This window comes from Musa acuminata, chromosome BXJ3-4, assembly GCF_036884655.1.
Source record: "Musa acuminata AAA Group cultivar baxijiao chromosome BXJ3-4, Cavendish_Baxijiao_AAA, whole genome shotgun sequence".
Taxonomy (NCBI): Eukaryota; Viridiplantae; Streptophyta; class Magnoliopsida; order Zingiberales; family Musaceae; genus Musa; species Musa acuminata.
The window spans coordinates 27,568,859-27,586,861 of record NC_088352.1 but is presented as its reverse complement, the minus strand read 5'-3'; the positions used below and the strand labels follow the sequence as shown (position 1 = coordinate 27,586,861).

Genomic DNA, 18,003 nt, shown 5'->3' with positions numbered 1-18,003 from the left:
TGCACTTGTGTGGAGCCCACTGCATCGTTGACTTGGTTCCTTGGCAAAGCAGGCAACAATTCTTCCAGGAGGGGCTCCAATTCCGCTTCTGGATTCCCCTCCTCGATCGAAGCCCTTCATCGTTCCTCTTCCCCCTCTTTGTTATCTGTAATATATGATTCGCCTTTGAGCTCCTTCCCTTCTTGTTCCCCTTACATCTTCTCTCTCTCTCTCTCTCTCTCTCTCATCCTGTATTGCTCTGTCTTCACTAAGATACATAAAGTTTCTATCTTCTAACTCGTTAAAAAGCAGCCTACATATTTCGGTTGGTGTTTCTTCTGATTCCCTCTCCAAAAAGTTCCAAGCATCTATTTACCTTTTTTTTGTTACTCTTCTTGTGAATATTCTTTTCTTTTTTTTTTCATATTTTTCTGTAATTTTTCCCTTTATTCTGCTATAAGATTGGATTGGATTGGATTCTTTTCTCGAATTTTGGGTAATTTCATCTGTAAAAATCTCTCCTTTTGAGCCTTGTTGTTTGGTTAATCCTTGATGGGTGGTCACCTCAGCAAGAGGCCCAGTATGCGGCGGGACCCCAAGGTCAACGGCGGCGGCGCAACCCGCTCGAGTGCTGCCCAGACGGGAATTCAGCAGTACACGGCGGAGCTGAGCTCCTACGAGGAGGCGTGTCGCCTTTACCCCGACCTCCAGTCCTTCGATGCCACCGTGCAGCAGCGCACAAGCCACGCCATCTACACGCTCGCCCAAGGCGTCGAGATCGGCTCACTCTCTTTCGACACTCTCAGGGAGATCACCGACGGCATCCTCGAGACGAACCAGGAGGTGGTCCGTTTCCTGCTGGAATGCAAGAAGGACATCTGGAAGAACCCCGAGCTCTTCGACCTCGTCGATGACTACTTCAACTGCAGCATCCAGACCCTCGACTACTATACCGAGCTAGAGAGGTGCCTCAAGAATGCTCGCGACAGCCAATTGATCATCCACTTCGCTCTCCAGCGCTTCGAGGAGGAGGATGAAGCGGAATCCAGGGAAGATGACAAGACGAAGTACATTGAAACCCTGAAGAAATTGAGGCAATTCAAGGCAGCTGGTAATCCGTTCACCGAAGAGTTCTCTCAGGTCTTCCACTCCGTTTACACTATGCAGCGGTCAATGCTCGAGAAGCTGCTGCTGAGAAAGAGGAAGCTCGACAGGAAGCTGAAGTCCGTGAAAGCATGGAGGAAAGTGTCGAACATGATCTTCGTGGCAGCTCTCGCAGCATTCATTATATGCTCGATCGTGGCAGCTGCCATAGCAGCACCTCCTGTTGCCGCTGCCTTGGCCGCGGCATCTGCAATTCCCATCGGTTCGCTGGGCAAGTGGGTCGGTTCACTGCTAAAGCGACACCAAGATGCTTTAGTGGAGGAGAAGGAGCTGCTTTCTTGGATGCAGATCGGTACCTGCGTCGCTCTAAAAGACTTGGATACCCTGCGGTTGCTGGTCGATAAGCTGGAAATCCATTTCAATTCGGTGCTGGAGAATGCAGATTTTGCCCTCAGGGATGAGGAGGCAGTGAAGTTTGCAGTGGAGGAGATCAAGAAACAAATGGAATTCTTCATGAACAATATAGAGGATCTGGGGAAGCAAGTCGATCAGTGCAGCAGGTATATCAGGAAGGCAAGGACAGTGGTTTTGCAGAGGATCATGATGCACCCACACCCACACCCACACCCAAAATAAAGAAGAAGACACCTTGGTATGTGATTGTGAAAGCTCTGTATCTTCTGCCATTGCTGCAATCCACAACCATTTGATCTAGGAGAACCAACCAACCCACCCGAAGCTACGAAGCTGATATAATTATCTAATAATAAAAATCTTTTTACCAAATAATCCTGATGACTATGTTGTATTAGCTTTAGATATGTATGTCATTATCCGAGCGTATCGTGGTGATATCTAACATCCTATATTGGGAGCTGCCAGCCTTTTCATCGACTATGAATTGGCTTTGCTGTTCTCATTCACTGGAATATACCTGTGAATGAGAATATGGTCTTCTCTTTCTTGTGACGACTCGAGTTGCTGCGAATAATAAGAAGGAATTCGATGGTGCTATTCTGCAATACTAATGTTATTTTCAGAAAAGCTCATCGCTGGAAAAGGATCCATGACATGATGAGGACACGCCGCAATCATACATTTATGCAGGACGATTTAGTTTCCTACAGTATTCGTGAGGCAAGAACAAGTTTAGCTTGCGGCAGGGAGTCCCTTAGGTATCATAAATCCCAGTTCAAACGAACAAATTAAGGCAAACAAAAAAATTAAAGGCAAAAATGGGCCGAACAAAGCCCATAAATCAAGAAATGGAAAGAAGGATGATGGCTCGTTTACCGTCCGATCACCCCTGCTCCTCATCAGGGACGTTCATTTCTAGGCGGGGCACGACGGATAAAAGGCAGCGAACGTTTCTAGAGCACGTCCGTCCTCTCGTGGCTCGCCCCCTTCCTATCCTTCGTCGCGCCCAAGGACACACTCGTCGGAGGTGCAGCTGCAGCAACAGCTACAGAAACAGCCATGGCGGTCGGGTTGGGATCTCCGTTCTTTATCGGTCGCTTCGGTCCCTTCTTTTCCTGTCCCGTTCCGGTTTCTCACGCTTTTCTCTGTCTCCGGTATTTCGTCATTGTTCCAGGAAGAACAAGAAGATCTCCGAGGGGAAGAAGGGTGGCAAGAAGAAGACGTGAGTCTTAATTCTGTTGATTCTTCCTTTTTTTCCTCCCTAGCTCTCTTTCTGTTTCTTTCTAACTTTGACTTCGCTCGGCTTGATGCTTGGCAGCGTCGATCCCTTCGCGAAGAAGGACTGGTACGACATCAAGGCCCCCTCGGTGTTCAGCGTGAGGAATATAGGTAAGACCCTTGTCTCGAGGACTCAGGGCACCAAGATCTATTATTCCCACATTTTGGAATTCAGCATACATCTTTGTCGATGGAAAAACAATTGTCTTGTTCTTTTGCTTCATTCTGTCTCGTGACTTAAATATTTGTTCGTCGTGAGAAAGTATTTGGTAGAATCGCAAAAATTGGTTTTGCTATTTTATAATTAGTTTGTAACTCAGTTGGTAGTGAGGCTTTATCGGCTGAGTTCCAGTTGTGGGAAGTTGAATTGTCGTAAGGAACTAGTTGAACGGAGGTCTTAAATCTATTGGAAGTCGAACCGTGCTCTTGAACTTAGGAGTGATATTTGATTTATAGGAGGTTTTTTTGTTACATTTAGCAGAGGAGACGAGATTCTTCCATTTGCATTGTTGGAAATGATGTCCAGGGAAGAATTATTATGACTGTAGGAGATGTTAAGCTTTTTTATCTTTTATTAGAAAATCTCTAAGAACCACTCACTGTAAAGTTTTATTCTTCCAAGTCTGCTCCTTTTTTCCCAAACAAATTATCAAAGATAGTGGTAAGAGCGTACAGTGCATATTCATGACCCAAACTCATCATTGGTGTGAATATAACACTTGACATCGAAGAAAACTCAGGATGCTTGGAGGCCATTTGTAATCTGACCGATTTAGGAGTGATGATTTCATTGACCAATCCATGTGTTCGAATTGTCTTGGTTAGAATGATTTTGCTTTGTATAAATTAGCAATTCTATGCAAGGGAGAGACAGAAGATGAATGAAGTTAATAGGCCATTATACATCTTTTATGATTCTCATCAATGTTCTTCCAAAGTTGTGTTTCGGAGTATAAAGTTCTATTATGGGAATGTAGGTTCTATTATTGGTATAAAATTCTATTATACATCTTTTTATCTTTTTGGATTGTGGGAATGTAGGTTCATCCTGACTTTTTAGCATATGCAGGGTCATCACATGTTATAATTAGTATAACTGTCTCTGTTTTAGCCTGAAAATCCTAATAAAACTTTTAGTAGCAATATGATACATATCTGAATAAACTCATTTGAGGCTGAAGGATGTGAAACAACTTAAAAGCCCACATATCTCAAGCTAGAGATAAAAGGGAAATACTTTTAGTATCTATAATGTTCTTAATTACAAACAAAGAACTGTATAAGTATTTTTTTGTTGTTGTATGGAATAATTAATTCTCTTGAACCGGGTGAACCTTTAGAAATTTTGTTGACATCTTCCACTAGTTTTGAGTCTTTCTAATTTCTATAGAGCATCTCAAAGGCACCATTTCTAACCTCAAGATCTGCAGCTTGTTGTGACAAAATTTCTGTTACCGTTAAGTCGTATGGCAATTCGAAACATCAGAAGAAAATATTAATTTTACTTGAGGGGCCTGTTGTGTATCCCATTGAACTCGCCAGGATTTCAGGTATTGAGAGTGCAAATACTTTCATCAGACTGCTGTCGTCGATGCTCCTTTAACCAAGTGATTATTTTGAACCGTTTCCACTCAAAATGGTTTAAGTGATACAGGTCAAGCTGAAAATTGAAATTTGGAGCTCAATAATAGGAATTTTAGTGGTTAATCATTTCCTAAAATCTAATTTATAGATGGCTGTTATCGTCATAGGAATTACCAAGGAGAATCAAATGCACGTAAGTCATACATTTATGAGTCAGGCTTATCAATTGAGTTGGTTTGCACAAGGATTCGCACCTTGAGGTTGGAACCAGGAGTCAGACTGACATCTGTGGGACCGGCTTTCCCTTCTGCTGATATATATCGACCTACTTACCATCCATGAACTGTGTCTGGACAATCTATCCTCTGACCTGTTATGCTTTGCTTTTGTTGAATTTGCTGTCTTTTCCAATATTATCATCCTTCTATGAAGGTCCTTGAAAATCTATTATTGCAGGTGCATTATTATTTGTGTTCTTTCATTGGCTAGTTGTGTTCTGCTTATTTTTGTAATCATTTGTTGATGTTTATACATATTGGTGTTGTCTACATTTTGTAGTTTTTGATTACCCATGATCTATTCAAGAATCAGCTTCTTGTTTATTCATATATGGTGATCATGAATTTTCATTACTTTATAGTAATCAGTGTATTAAAGATAATTTTCTTGGCATCTCAGATTGCATCTGAAGGTTTGAAGCACAGGGTTTTTGAGGTTTGTTTAGCTGACCTTCAGAATGACGAGGACCAGGCACACAGAAAAATTCGGCTCCGAGCAGAAGATGTGCAGAGGAAGAATATTTTAACCAACTTCTGGGTAGGTGCTTTGTGCTGCTGTCCGTAGCTCTTTTTCTCTTCTCCTTTGGTTCTGATATTTTGTTTGTTTGCCACTAGGGCATGGACCTGACAACCGACAAGGTCAGATACTTGGTCCGAAAGTGGCAGACTTTGATTGAAGCACACGTGGATGTCAAAACTACTGACAATTACACACTAAGGATGTTTTGTATTGGCTTCACCAAGAGACGTTCGAATCAGGTTAAACAGACCTGTTATGCCCAATCTAGTCAGATCAGACAGGTAAATATATTAAAGGCTGTCATCTTACTTTGTCCATTGTATATTTAGATGGATAGCTTAAGGCATGCCATCTTACTTTGTCTGCAGATAAGCCGCAAAATGAGAGATTATTGTTAATCAAGCTACAACCTGTGACCTGAAGGACTTGGTACAGAAATTCATTCCAGAGGTCATTGGCAAAGAGATTGAGAAGTGACAACGAGCATTTTCTCCCTTCAAAATGTTTTCATTCGCAAAGTAAAAATTCTCAAGGCTCCCAAATTTGATTTAGGGAAGCTTATGGAGGTACACATAGCTTTCTTTTTGTTTTTGTTAAATAGTTATATTAAATAATATAATTACCCATTGTTGAATTGTTTTACTTTTGCGTCAACTGAATCTTGGTTGAGAATCTTATGTGCCATGTAATCTAGAAGCTAATGAAATAGTTTGATGTGCTTTATTGTCTGCTTAAACCTTTCATCGTTTGCAGGTCCATGGTGACTACAAGGAGGATGCTGGTGTCAAGGTAGACCGGCCTGCTGAAGATGTCCAGATGGAAGGTGAAGAAGTTGTTGGGGCTTAGGCTTATAGGTCTTTCTGTTGCCCACATTCACATACATGGAAGCGCTCACTGCAGTTTTGAATTGCTTTCCTCGATTTAATGATATTTGAGTATTAGCCTTTAAGCTGACTATTCTGTATCCTTCAATTTGGCCTTTTTTTTTTTGATACATTTGGAATGAGACAATTGGCTGCAGCTTAAGCTACGGATTTTGAAGCTGCCAATTTCTTATAATATTTATTCTGAATTTTGTTTCCGACTTTGCTAAATCATATGTAGATATCATCTGGTTAGAAAAGTTTTACATTCTTCCTGTATTCTAAATCACATGTAGATACCATCTGTTTAGAAAAGTTTTACATCCTTACTGGAGAATTTGGGCCTTTAAGATTCTTTAAATCATTCTTCCCATTCTAGTTGTTTAACTGGAGTTCTGCATGTATTTTTCGTCAACATGCTTAACAACCTGAGATCAGCATGTATTTGTAAGCAAGCTTTATGTAGTTTAAAGTTTTCACCAATTTTGATTACCAATTAGTCCAAAATCTTAATCATAGAAACTTCTTGGTTGATCATTTTTATTCACAAGTCTTTGATGCCACAACTGTGATGTTAAAAGCAAAATCATAATATCTCAACTCTGTTGATGACAAGAGCATCAGTTTTTTTTCCCGTTGTTAATCTCTCTCAATGTGTGGTTGAATACAGGTGGGAATGCGGAACAGTAATGGCAACGTGATGTCTTCCTACAAGCATTAATCCAAGGAAAGGAGACATGGATGGATGGTGGTCCTTCTCTTTTCAAGGTACGAGAACTAAGCCAGATTTTGTGAGTGACCGCAGGTGGGGAAAGCCAATCCATTCCCGTCCCCCATCCTCAAAAGCAGCACCCACTATCTTTTCCTTTCTGTTGTTAGTGACCCAAAAGCTCCACCATGCTGCTGCATCTGCCTGCCACGAGAGAAGACTTGGGTATCTCTCTCTCTCTCTCTCTCTCTCTCTATGTATGAAAAGGGTGAAAGCAATTGCAATGGTGACAGGCTGGGCAATAGCAGTCGGGGCTCAGAACTCATTACACCATCCTTTGCTAGATTCCATCAGTTCTCGTCCAAAGATTCTATTCCTTCCTTCCGCCACACCCCCCTCCTTGTCTCACGAGATAACGGCCTCTTCTATCTTTTCATCATCCATCACTGTTATATGTTAATGTTTAGTGATATCACCGTGTCATCTAATCCAATACACATCTCTAATCTGAAATGTTTCAGTTTCTTGAGATTTGGAAGAATGAAAGCCGCTGATACCTTTGAAATAGAATATAAGAGATTTTTTTAATCTTTTTTTAAGTAAGTTCCTCACTGGCTGCATTATGAGTACTTTAGTTAACTAACCTACAAGGATTTCATAAACCTAGTGTTTCAACCATGGTTATTAGGGTAATTGGTCAAAATACATTTGCTCATTCCAAAGTTTCAGGGGTCATTTTGAGAAACAATTTATTTGTGAGCCTTAATTAAATTAGCAAAAAATTTAATTAAGCCTCTCTCTCTCTCTCCCCTCTTTTCCAATCTTCTCCGTTCTTGCTCTCTTCCCTCCGTAACTAAGCCTCTCATGAGATACCGGTACGGCGTAGCTTTCAATATACGCAGCACTACCCTCTCTGCAACACGTGCCGAAGCTCTCTTTCTCTTGTCACTCTTCCACCCCCCCCGCCTCTTTCTCTCTCTCTCTCTCATGGCTTCCATGCGCTCGCCCACACCACCGGCTGCTCCTTCCACTCCAAGAATATCCCGGCGTCTCTACCTGCCACCTCCGCTACCCTCATTGACCAACCCTTCCTGTATCTCCTTAGCAGCGCTCTTGCATCGTCGGCCACGTCATCGCTGAACTGCGCTGGCTCGAACCCCGCCGCCTGCATCCGCCTCGACCACCCGGCTGCCGTGTCCCTTCGCTCCGTAGACTCCGCCGCCGGGCACGCCACGAGGTCCACTACCGCCCGTCCCGCCGCCCGCTCCAGCGCCAGCCGCTCGTTGCTCGTCCGCGGGAAGCTCTCCTCCAGCGTCTCGTAGTACGCCGAGAAGAAGCGTAAGCTCTCGCCGAACACCTTCAGGAACGCATCCCTGTCCTCCTCCCCTCCCGCGGCGGCGTCGAGTTCGGCCTCCTCCTCGACGATCGTGAGGATCCTCGGCTGGAGCCGGCGGAAGGCGGCGAAGAGAGTGTCACGGCGGCAGCCGGCAGGGGAGACCCCGTGGAGCGTGTTGACGCAGTTGACGGCGAGCGCAGCGGCACCGCCTTCCCGGAGGTCGAGCCGGTCGAGATCGAGATCCAGCAGGTTTCCGGGGTGATTAACTACGTTGAACCGGAACGGGACACCCATCAGCCTCGCGAACTTCTCCATTCGCTGCCCGATCTCCGTCATGACTCTCTGCATAGAGGACGACGGGGCTGACGACGACGACGACGAGGGTGACGACACGACGGTGGTGATGGACAGATGCGGCGTGTCATCGGACGATCGCGTGGCGAGAGCCTCAAGAAGCGTCGGCCACTGCGTGCAGAAGGTGTTACTGAGGTCGAGAATGTGGAACCTCTGCGTGCGGCTCGAAGACGAGCTCTGTAGGAAGGACTCGAGGATGGCGCCGTTGGCGGCGACGTGGCCGAAGGAGGACCAGGGGCTGAGCTCCTGGAAACGGAGGGCGGTTCGGCGGGTGGAGTCAAAGGAGCAGTTGAGGTCAGAGGCGGCAGAGAGGGAGAGGAGGGTGCGCGGGCCAGAGGACGTCAGGCGGGCGAACAGGCCCTGGAGAAAGTAAGAGGCCAGCTTCTGATCCACGTCGCCATAAGGGGTGGAGAGCTCATTCAGCATCCACATCAACTGCTGCACCCTCTGGCTGTTGCGCTCCGCGACGGCGCGCGCGCATTCCGGCAACAGATGCGACGCCAACCGGCCGCCGGCGCTGCTGGCATTGGCCGACGAAGAGGACGCGGGGGAAAAGTCGAGGCTGAGGTCCCGGAGAAGCGACAAGTCATTAGGATTAAAAAGTGGTGTCGGGGTCGGTGTGGTGGAGGCGGAGGCGGAGAGAGGACGGTGTCGGTGGTGCTTCGACGAGGAGGAGGAGGAGGAGAAGTCTTCTTCATCCATGTAAAGATGACAGCGGCCGACGCCGCATTCTTCTTGACACTGCTCTTGTTGGTGCAAAGAGCTTGTATGGATGTAGTAATGGTGGTGGTGCTGCTGCTTTGAGTGAGCTTTAGAGGATTTCGAGCTGGAACTTTGGCAAGACTGTGGATCAGGTGTTTGCAGTCTAAACAATCTAAATATGGCGTCCATCTACCCAGGAGAAGAGCAACTTGGTGCCAGCTCCACCTCTCCACTCATAGAGAGAGAAAAGAAGATTATGCAGCATGCACTTGTTAGGAGCTTGTTAGGAGGAGGAGGAGGAGGAGGAGGAGGTGGGAGAGAGAGAGAGAGAGAGAGAGAGAGGTTAAAGGGAAGATGAGAAGAGGATCTAAGAATTGGAATTTAGCTAAGAGAGAGGCTCATATTTAAGCTTTCAGGAGTGGGGGAGACAGAAAGATAGGAAGGAGTTGGAGGGGAATCTGAGGTGGGTGGTGAGTGCATGCTTCTTTGATGGGACCCCGTGAAACAATTGCCTTTATTTAGATGCTTTGCGTGCTATAGATTAGAGTTGTGGGTGGGGTAAGTTGGTGTTCTTCGGTCTCTCTTTTTCTTGTTTATCATCGTTTTCTTTGCTTGGCTTTCTTTCACCTCACTCACTCTCTCATGTTTTTGTTGCCAGGCAGTGTCACCGAAGTGGCCCTCGGATCATATCATATGCAATGACAGTAAACGCGAAAAGGACTGAATCATCTCGGACGAGCAGTAGTGGCTGTGAGGAGGATGAGGAATGCTCCCTTATCATTGTATTTTGAGGCGGTGAAGGAATTCTCTCTGACATGCATATATGAGAGCAAGAGAGAAAGAGAGAGAGAGAGAGAAAGAGTCATATCAGGCGTGCCCAAGCGTGAAGAATATGACAGAGTGGAGAGAGAGAGAGAGGCTGAGAGAAGTCAGAGCAGAAAAGCTGGGAAGCGTGCATCATCACCATCATCAACAGCAGCAGCATCAAAACCTAGCACCACCTTCCATGGCATTAGATTGCCAACCTATTGGGATCTCTCTCTTACAAATTACTCGACGAGATTTCGAACCCTCCTTGACAACTTGCTTACCTCCTTCAAAGGCTCACAGCGGTCCCGCATGGCCCCACGACTTCTTTCATCACACGCCCAGTGGCTGAGCGAGTACACGGATGCTCCATGGACCATTCCACCCATTCCGATAACAATATCGGATCCGGATCTGGATCCGACACAAATAGGCCGGTCGGCCATGAACTAATCGGTTTTGTTTGAGTTCTAAACTGGACAAAGACTTTTCCATCCCTCTTCCGCGGGTGGTTCGGTGAGGGCCAAGAAAGTAAATATAACACAACTCGAAAAGCCGCCACCGGTCTAAGCGTGCCCTCGTCTCCCTCTGTGCCCTAAACGCTCACTCACTGCGTTCCGCGGCTTGGAGGCCGTCAGGACGCGCCTCACCTGCGCCTGTTTCGTCTCTCGGCCGCGGTTCTACCTGCCTCGGCCTCAGGCCCTTGACCATCCGTCGCAGCCGACGGCGAGCCACAACTCTTTCGCCTCCTGTGTTGGTCATTGGAGGTCGGTCGACGCGTTCCCAAGAAAAAAGCCCCGTATAATTAGCATTGGAGTGAGCGAAAGCAAAAACAAACGATAATTGTAGAATCTCATTGCTGAAGATTAGCCTCTCCTTATGTTCCACTTCCTCCCTCGTTCCTTCTTTCTTGATCGGGGTTTACTTTTCGGTCGCTTGATGTGGTTGAATGTTTCACGTATTCTTTGTTTAATTATTCCCAGAGTGCAAGAATATGAGGAAGTTGAAATTCCATGAGAAGAAGCTACTCAAGAAGGTCAACTTCATCGAGTACAAACGCGAAGGTGGCCACCGTGAAGCCCTTGTCACGCGCCGTTACCATCTCACCGAGAGAGATGACTACAAGAAGTAGCCTGTTCTTCTTCCTTTTCAATTCTTGCAACAAGCTCTATTTTTTCGGTTGTTAATTAGGGGATTTTTCTTCTTTGGATCGTTAGGTATTCAAGTATATGTAGGATGGTGCAGAAGCTAGTGCATAACTTGAAGCAAATGGATCCCAGAGACCCTTTCCGTATCGAGATGACGGATGCATTGCTGGAGAAGCTGTAAGTCGAGTAGGTCATCTCATATAAGATTTCTTTCTTGTCCAAGATGCTAAGCGTGATTTGTGTTCGTTTTAGAATTTAGAAAGTGACGTCTTCATAATTTGCTGCAATGCTCGTTGTGAATTTGTCTTCTATATGAGAATTTATTGCATGCTCAACTGATGACATTCCCTCGAATATCTCTCTGGTTCTCTTGTGCTGCTTTTTGTATAAACATCGCAGGTGACCAGTTTTTCTATGGGGTACTCCAAGTAGTTTTGACACTTGAAGTATATAGAGATTTGGATCCCAGATGCAAATCCATGTGTAGATCAATATCTAGAAAGTTTTAGATAGCAAACATTGGACATGATTATAAATGTGACATAGCACATTCCTGTAACCATGTCAAATGCTATTGGGATATAAAAATGAATTCGAACTAAATTGACCAAACCAATTTCACTCCTACGGGAGATCTTTGGATGGTGCAAATATATCTAAAAAGGGAAAAATGGGAATTTAAGTTTCTAAATCTCATAAAAGGATAGGTTAATTCTTTGATCAAATCGATGCAAGTATCACAATGGCATTACTGAAAATCTTAAATCTTTCATACTCAAGGGAGCCAAGCTTATTTTGGTATGATGAGTAAAACCATGTATTGTCCATTTCAGTCGAGGATAGCATTTTTTATTTTTAAATTCATTTATCTGTTTTTTTAATAACAAATAAATATAATCTAATTGGGATGTAGATCCTTGATATTCTAAATTAGTTCACTTAGTATAGAATTATTCATCACCAAGTTAAGTGCCACGACAAGATCCGATAACAATCATATTATTCATCACAAAGTTCAGTTAGCTACTGATTGAAAGAATTTATTCTCCGTGTTTTGATCCAAATACCTTGAGGTAGAGGTCAGGAGAAGCCCATGAGGACACACTCTAGCTTACTTCCCCTCATCCTAGTGGTCGACACATGAATTCCAGAGATTCCTGGGAATGAACCCAGATGGGAACCTGACAAATATTTTCTTGGAGTAGGGAGAAGTTCTGCCATCGGATAATAACAAGCGCCTAGCCGTACCAGAACCAAGGACCCTCGGCTAAAACAGAACATTTTCTGACTCTGACTGAAATTTAAAGCAATAAAGCCCTCCCGGTAAATCCACAATCTAAAGCTCGGAGCTGAGTTTCCATAGCTTGGGAAGGCTCATCCTAGTGGCCTTTAAAGGTGGGGATTTACCAAATGATTTCTTGTAAGGATTGAGTTTCCATTCTTCCCTAGTTCGGTCACGTCATCCAAGTCTGGTTCTAAAGCCAATTGAGAGTTTACCTAGATGTGGTGACGTTGCTTTTCCAAAATCATGCCCTGGTTCCAGTTGAACACCCAGTGCACCTTGCAGAACAGGCCTGCCCAAGAACCCAGCTGGTCCTGGGGCTTGGAGCTTGGTTTTCTTGAGGAGTTGTTGCCATTTGGGGAAGCATCCGGAGATCCCTACTCATTGGCAGATAACCCTTGCTCATGAGAAGTCTCCAGAGAAGATGAGGGAGGAGAGGCTTTGGGGCGAATGCAGCCAAATGTGGAGACAATGTTGAAGCCTGGAGTACTCCTGTATTGAGAGGGAGAACAGATGGAGATGGAGAGGCAGAAGAGGGATATCAGGAGCTCAGGGGAGCGCTGGAGCTGTTGGGAGCCATTATCCACAAAGCCTCTGCCTTAGTGCTTTCAACCTTCACTCTGTAAATATTGTTTCCAACCTATTATGGTCAATAGAATTCTGGAAGTACTTTTGAATCTCTATAAGCTGTTTCTCTTTTCAAAGAAGAAAAAGATTGACTAGGGAGTATGAAACTTTAAGACCAATACTTGGAAAGTGATGAACATAGTTAAATAATGTTCTATCAAGCTTCACTAAAGGAAGCAGTTTAAGGTATTATGCAGGCAAATTCCAGCCATAAGATATGATTTTAATTTCCATGAATTAATCATCAATGTGCCATCTTATCTGCAAATTATGTTGTACATTTTGTGTGTTGCTTACCTTATGTAGCATTATTATGCTAATTATACTTCACTGTTATGTGGAAGTGACTTAGTAGTTAGTACATTATTAATTACATTGTAATGCTTCTAACTAGTCTCTTGCGTTGCAGCTATAATATGGGTGTTATTTCAACAAAAAAGAGCTTAGCAAAGTGCGACAAACTTTCAGTTAGTTCATTCTGTAGGTGAGCATTATTTGATGCTACATAAATTTTATACAGACTTTTTGTTCCAACTATTTCTATAGCTTCAAAATTTAAACATAAGCAATTTTGATTTACTTTCGGGGATGAATAATTTCTTGTCTGCTTTGACTCCTCATCATCATCGACTGCTGTGAGGCAGATAATGAATGTCCTCTTTCTCTTGGACATATCTGTATGGTAGCTTATCAAGACTTATTATGTTTTTTTTGTAGTATCATTTACTAATTGATTGTATCCAGAAACTTATTTTCTTTTGCAATTATTTTGAATTTACTCAAGCTATGCAGTAAAAGATATATATAATGGCGAGCCTTTATTTAGTATGCTGTATAAGGAACTTTAGATTATCAATACTATTGACCACTGTATATGTATACACATGTAGACATCCATAATCAGCAGATTAAGCTTACTATTAATATAGAAAACAATAAATGCAATTTTTTTTTGTTTTTTCATGGAATCAACAATGGTTGCAACAAAGAACAATTGGAAAGAATTTAGAAAGACAAAAATATCACACAAGGACTGTTTCTTCAGCGATGATTAGATCCGTTTTTCAACCATGTTAATATTTGGCTTGAAAGGCCTTTTGACCTGATAAATTAAATGAGATCAGAATTATGTTATTTTAAAAATGCCTATTAGCCCCATGTGCAATCATATCATCCTCCTACACTTTTGATGTGGGACCAATTAGGGTGCAGTAAACTTCCCTTTATTAAAGGTTTGACATCCTCATAAAAGGTTGAACACCTAATAGACAAAATCATTCCTAGTAGGTGGTATGGATGCTCATCTCCTAGTGGTGGTTGCCTGCTATGATGTTTGCGTTGCCCCATATTTTGCTAGCCCTTTTATTGTATTACTAGGTTGGTTGTTACAAGTTTGCTTGTTGGAGCTACTGACCCAATAGCTTATAGATAAAATGAGTCCAAAACCATGTGACACAAAAGTGCTTTTCAGCTAACTCTGTATACTATCACAATCTTTCTTCTACATCTAATGTGATTTCCATATGTCTGGTCTTCTAGTTAGAATTGACCTAAATTGTGCCAAAAATGATGAGAACCATAGTCATTTAGAGCTTTATTTCTTGAAAAAAGCACATCTGTGTATTTATGTTTGGCTAATTTGTTGTTTGATTCGAGAGAAGATGAAACATAATTATGCAGTTAAAGACAGCTTTAAGGGTCCTAGGTGGGAACATCTTGATTTCATTTGGTTTGCATTTTGTTGCAGGCGCAGGCTAGCCACAGTTTTGGTATACCTAAAGTTTGCTGAGCATCTGAGAGAGGCTGTAACATACATTGAGCAAGGCCATGTCCGGGTAGGGCCAGATGTGGTAACAGATCCGGCATTTCTTGTGACGAGGAACATGGAAGACTTTGTGACTTGGGTGGACTCTTCTAAGATCAAGAGGAAAGTGATGGAGTACAATGAGAGATTGGATGACTACGATGCGCTGAATGCCTAAAGTTGCTTTTACAAGTCAAGAATGCCAGTTTTTTCAATATCCATTGGTGGGGGGCTATTTCTGACCGCCGAGAAATTCTTATCGATCGCAATTAGTCGAATGGACCAATGCACATAATGCTAAAATTTTGGAATCAGATTATTAGTTGAACCTGTGTATTATTTTATAGTCTTGTCTTCTGCTTTTAGTAATGTTGTAGTAGTAAATGAGTAAAAACTGTAATGGGCTACCGGAAGTATTGCTGATCCAATGTCATGTTTAGGTTGGATGAATTAATAGCTTCAGAAATATGTGGAACAATCAGTCAACCTTGCATGGTTTTAGATGACACCTATCAGCATTCCAAGCAGCTAAAATAGTAGTAGATGAAAACAATACCTGGTTGTTTCAAGAATCACATTTTTTCCAAGCAGCTAAAAGTGCAGTGGATGTCTGTTCCAGATCTGTCCATCTTGACAGATCTTTATTGGTAATTATATTTTTATTTAAACTAACTCTTTAATCTAATTCTTCCTCTTTTACAGGGAATTTTTGTTGGTAATTATATTTTTATTATTTATAATGTCATTCTAAGAACTTCTAATATACTTAGAATGCCCTTTGCCAACGAATGTAAACATCTTTAATTTATTAATTAATTTTAACAAATTTTTAAAAAACTCTTTTTCATTTAATTTTTTTTTCTTTCACTTCGTTGTTTTTCTTTTTTCTCTTTCTCAAGATTAAAAAAAATAAAAAAAATATTTTTATATTTATTAGATCGATTTAACTTTTTTAAGTTTTATTATAATAGCTTCGGAAGTCATCTCATGCATCATATAAACCAATTATATATTATTATTTTTATATAATTAATTATCTTTAATATTTAAATTTTTATATTTTTAAAAAATTAAAAATTTATACTTATTAAAGTAAAATATTTAATCTTGTTTCCTCGAAATAGTTTAGTATATTATTTCATATAGCAAAGTACGATGGTCTAAAATAAAATAAAATAAAATTAAATATTTTACTTATATATATAATATTAATATACTTTTTGAAAGTATTGGATCGAAATATTAAAAATAATTAATTACAGAACTAATATGTAATTAGTTCCGAGGATCCTCCATCGTGTTAAATTTTTTGTTGACCATATTCCGATAATGTTCTTGTGCTATATATGTGTCTTGTTGTCTGCCCCACCTGTAGCGTTGTTCTCGTTTTCGCTTGTTGGATCTCGTTCTTACTTGCGGTTCTTTTTGTAGCTTCATTCACTCCAAAGAAGGAAAACCAACAAGCACTTCGTCGACATGAGCTGGTGGTGGGCGGGCGCCATTGGCGCGGCCAGGAAGAAGCTGGAGGATGACTCCTCCTCCACCGTCCCCAAGTACGAGAGCGTGGCCATCGTCATCGGTGCCACGGGTATCGTCGGCACCTCCCTCGTCGACATCCTCCCGCTCGCCGACACCCCCGGCGGCCCCTGGAAGGTCTATGCCGTCTCCCGCCGCCCCCCTAATTCTGCTATTCTCCCCTACTCCTACTCCCCGGCTGACGCCGAGGCCCCTGTTGCCGCCGATACTCTCCGCGTTCAGCACATCCAGTGCGACGTCCTCGACGCCGCCGACGCCGTCGCCAAGCTCTCCCCGCTCACCGACGTCACCCACCTCTTCTACGTCGCCTGGGCCAACCGCCTCACCGAAGCCGAGAACCGCATCGTCAACTCCGGTATGCTCCGCAACGTCCTCTCCGCCGTCGTCCCTTCGGCGCCCAACCTCTGCCACGTCTGCCTCCAGACCGGCCGCAAGCACTACGTCGGTCCTTTCGAGGCCGTTGGCAAGGCTCTTGCTCATGATCCGCCCTTCTGCGAGGACCTTCCTCGCCTCCCTGTCCCCAACTTCTACTACGATCAGGAAGACATCCTGTTCGACGAATTATCCAAGAAGGAGGGCGCCGTGACCTGGTCGATCCACCGCCCCACGACCATCTTTGGCTTCTCCCCCACCAGCCTCATGAATCTAATCGGCACCCTCTGCGTCTACGCGGCCATCTGCCGGAAGGAAGGAGCGCCCTTGAAGTGGTTCGGCAGCCGGACGACATGGGACGGTTTCAACGACGCGTCAGATGCTGACCTCATCGCCGAGCAGCAGATCTGGGCGGCTGTCGACCCGTACGCCAAGAACGAGGCGTTCAATATCAGCAACGGGGACTTGTTCAAGTGGAAGCATCTGTGGGCGGCTCTTGCGGATCAGTTTGGGTTGGAATCCGTGGGGTACGAGGGGGAAGCGAGCCGATTCAAGCTGGAGGACGCGATGAGGGGGAAGGAGGCGGTATGGGCGGAGATCGTCGCGGAGAATGAGCTGGTGCCGACAAAGCTGGAGGAAGTGGCGAGTTGGTGGTTCGCTGACGTAGTTCTGGGCCTCGAGCTGGCGCACCTCGACAGCATGAACAAAAGCAAGGAGCATGGATTCTTGGGGTTCCGCAACACGGTAGCTTCTTTCAATTCTTGCATCGATAAGATGAAGGCTTTCAAAATCGTTCCTTGATGCCTCTTTTTCATGTGGGTCTATCTATGTTATCAACTACGCATATGCTTTCTCGTTATGGTTGGTTACTTGTTATGCTTGTTTTCCTCCTTGCAAAATATCCCTGTCTTCAAGCCAAATTTCCATGGTTTGCTTGCTAAAATGTACTGAAAATTATATGATTATGTGGGAATAAAGGCACCATATTGTTTACAGTCTGTGATTTAGGAAGCTTTGTTCACATCTATCAAACTTAGCTTATAATCTATCTCATGCTATATTGCTTTTTTTTTGTTTTATCGGTCCAACGTATTTAGTCCTAATGTTCCTCCTTTATTGTCATCTAGGATTGCACACCTCTTATGCAGCATGTTTATTCTATGAACATTATGTGTTGTTCTTTCAGTCAAGTGTTATTAGGAACAAATGAAAAAGGACACTATTCATTAGGTGTAATAAGCAGACACATGATCGGAGGAAACAAAAAAAAAGGAATGAGTTGAGCAGTTGTCACAGTTGAATT

The 18,003-nt window shown here is 43.4% G+C and overlaps 4 protein-coding genes and 1 pseudogene across 5 annotated transcripts; 4 read left to right on the top strand and 1 right to left on the bottom strand.

Annotated features, from left to right (window-relative positions):
- The first annotated feature begins 17 nt into the window (after positions 1-17).
- On the top strand, positions 18-1,935 carry LOC135637060 (UPF0496 protein 1-like). Its single transcript, XM_065149417.1, has 2 exons — positions 18-304; positions 549-1,935. Exon 2 carries the CDS (start codon positions 562-564, stop codon positions 1,717-1,719), a length of 1,158 nt encoding a protein of 385 aa, XP_065005489.1. The 5' UTR covers positions 18-304; positions 549-561; the 3' UTR covers positions 1,720-1,935.
- Positions 1,936-2,213: 278 nt separating this feature from the next.
- On the top strand, positions 2,214-6,241 carry LOC103981860 (small ribosomal subunit protein eS1-like; annotated as a pseudogene).
- Positions 6,242-7,459: 1,218 nt separating this feature from the next.
- LOC103981861 (protein SHORT-ROOT 1-like) lies at positions 7,460-9,429 on the bottom strand. The gene has a single exon (XM_009398617.3). It carries the CDS (start codon positions 9,311-9,313, stop codon positions 7,718-7,720), a length of 1,596 nt encoding a protein of 531 aa, XP_009396892.2. The 5' UTR covers positions 9,314-9,429; the 3' UTR covers positions 7,460-7,717.
- A 113-nt stretch (positions 9,430-9,542) lies between these two features.
- LOC135637061 (uncharacterized) lies at positions 9,543-15,242 on the top strand. 2 transcript variants are annotated; one of them, XM_065149418.1, is made up of 6 exons: positions 9,543-9,682; positions 9,783-10,698; positions 10,915-11,059; positions 11,149-11,256; positions 13,398-13,472; positions 14,736-15,242. In XM_065149418.1, exons 3-6 carry the CDS (start codon positions 10,926-10,928, stop codon positions 14,968-14,970), a joined length of 552 nt encoding a protein of 183 aa, XP_065005490.1. In that variant the 5' UTR covers positions 9,543-9,682; positions 9,783-10,698; positions 10,915-10,925; the 3' UTR covers positions 14,971-15,242. The 2 variants fall into 2 exon arrangements, with proteins under 2 accessions (XP_065005490.1, XP_065005491.1); XM_065149419.1 differs by lacking the exon at positions 9,543-9,682 and having other exon boundaries at positions 9,783-10,776.
- Positions 15,243-16,149: 907 nt separating this feature from the next.
- LOC135636903 (3-oxo-Delta(4,5)-steroid 5-beta-reductase-like) lies at positions 16,150-17,693 on the top strand. The gene has a single exon (XM_065149059.1). It carries the CDS (start codon positions 16,269-16,271, stop codon positions 17,499-17,501), a length of 1,233 nt encoding a protein of 410 aa, XP_065005131.1. The 5' UTR covers positions 16,150-16,268; the 3' UTR covers positions 17,502-17,693.
- The last annotated feature ends 310 nt before the right edge of the window (positions 17,694-18,003 follow it).

What these genes read in the sequence shown, in the direction of transcription:
- LOC135636903 (XM_065149059.1), top strand. Translation starts at nt 16,269, where the DNA reads ATGAGCTGGTGGTGGGCGGGCGCCATTGGCGCGGCCAGGAAGAAGCTG.
- LOC103981861 (XM_009398617.3), bottom strand. Translation starts at nt 9,313, where the DNA reads ATGGACGCCATATTTAGATTGTTTAGACTGCAAACACCTGATCCACAG.
- LOC135637060 (XM_065149417.1), top strand. Translation starts at nt 562, where the DNA reads ATGCGGCGGGACCCCAAGGTCAACGGCGGCGGCGCAACCCGCTCGAGT.
- LOC135637061 (XM_065149418.1), top strand. Translation starts at nt 10,926, where the DNA reads ATGAGGAAGTTGAAATTCCATGAGAAGAAGCTACTCAAGAAGGTCAAC. An exon ending in GAGAGAGATGACTACAAGAA is followed by an intron (nt 11,060 to 11,148) that starts GTAGCCTGTTCT and finishes TTGGATCGTTAG; the next exon opens with GTATTCAAGTATATGTAGGA. An exon ending in TCAGTTAGTTCATTCTGTAG is followed by an intron (nt 13,473 to 14,735) that starts GTGAGCATTATT and finishes ATTTTGTTGCAG; the next exon opens with GCGCAGGCTAGCCACAGTTT.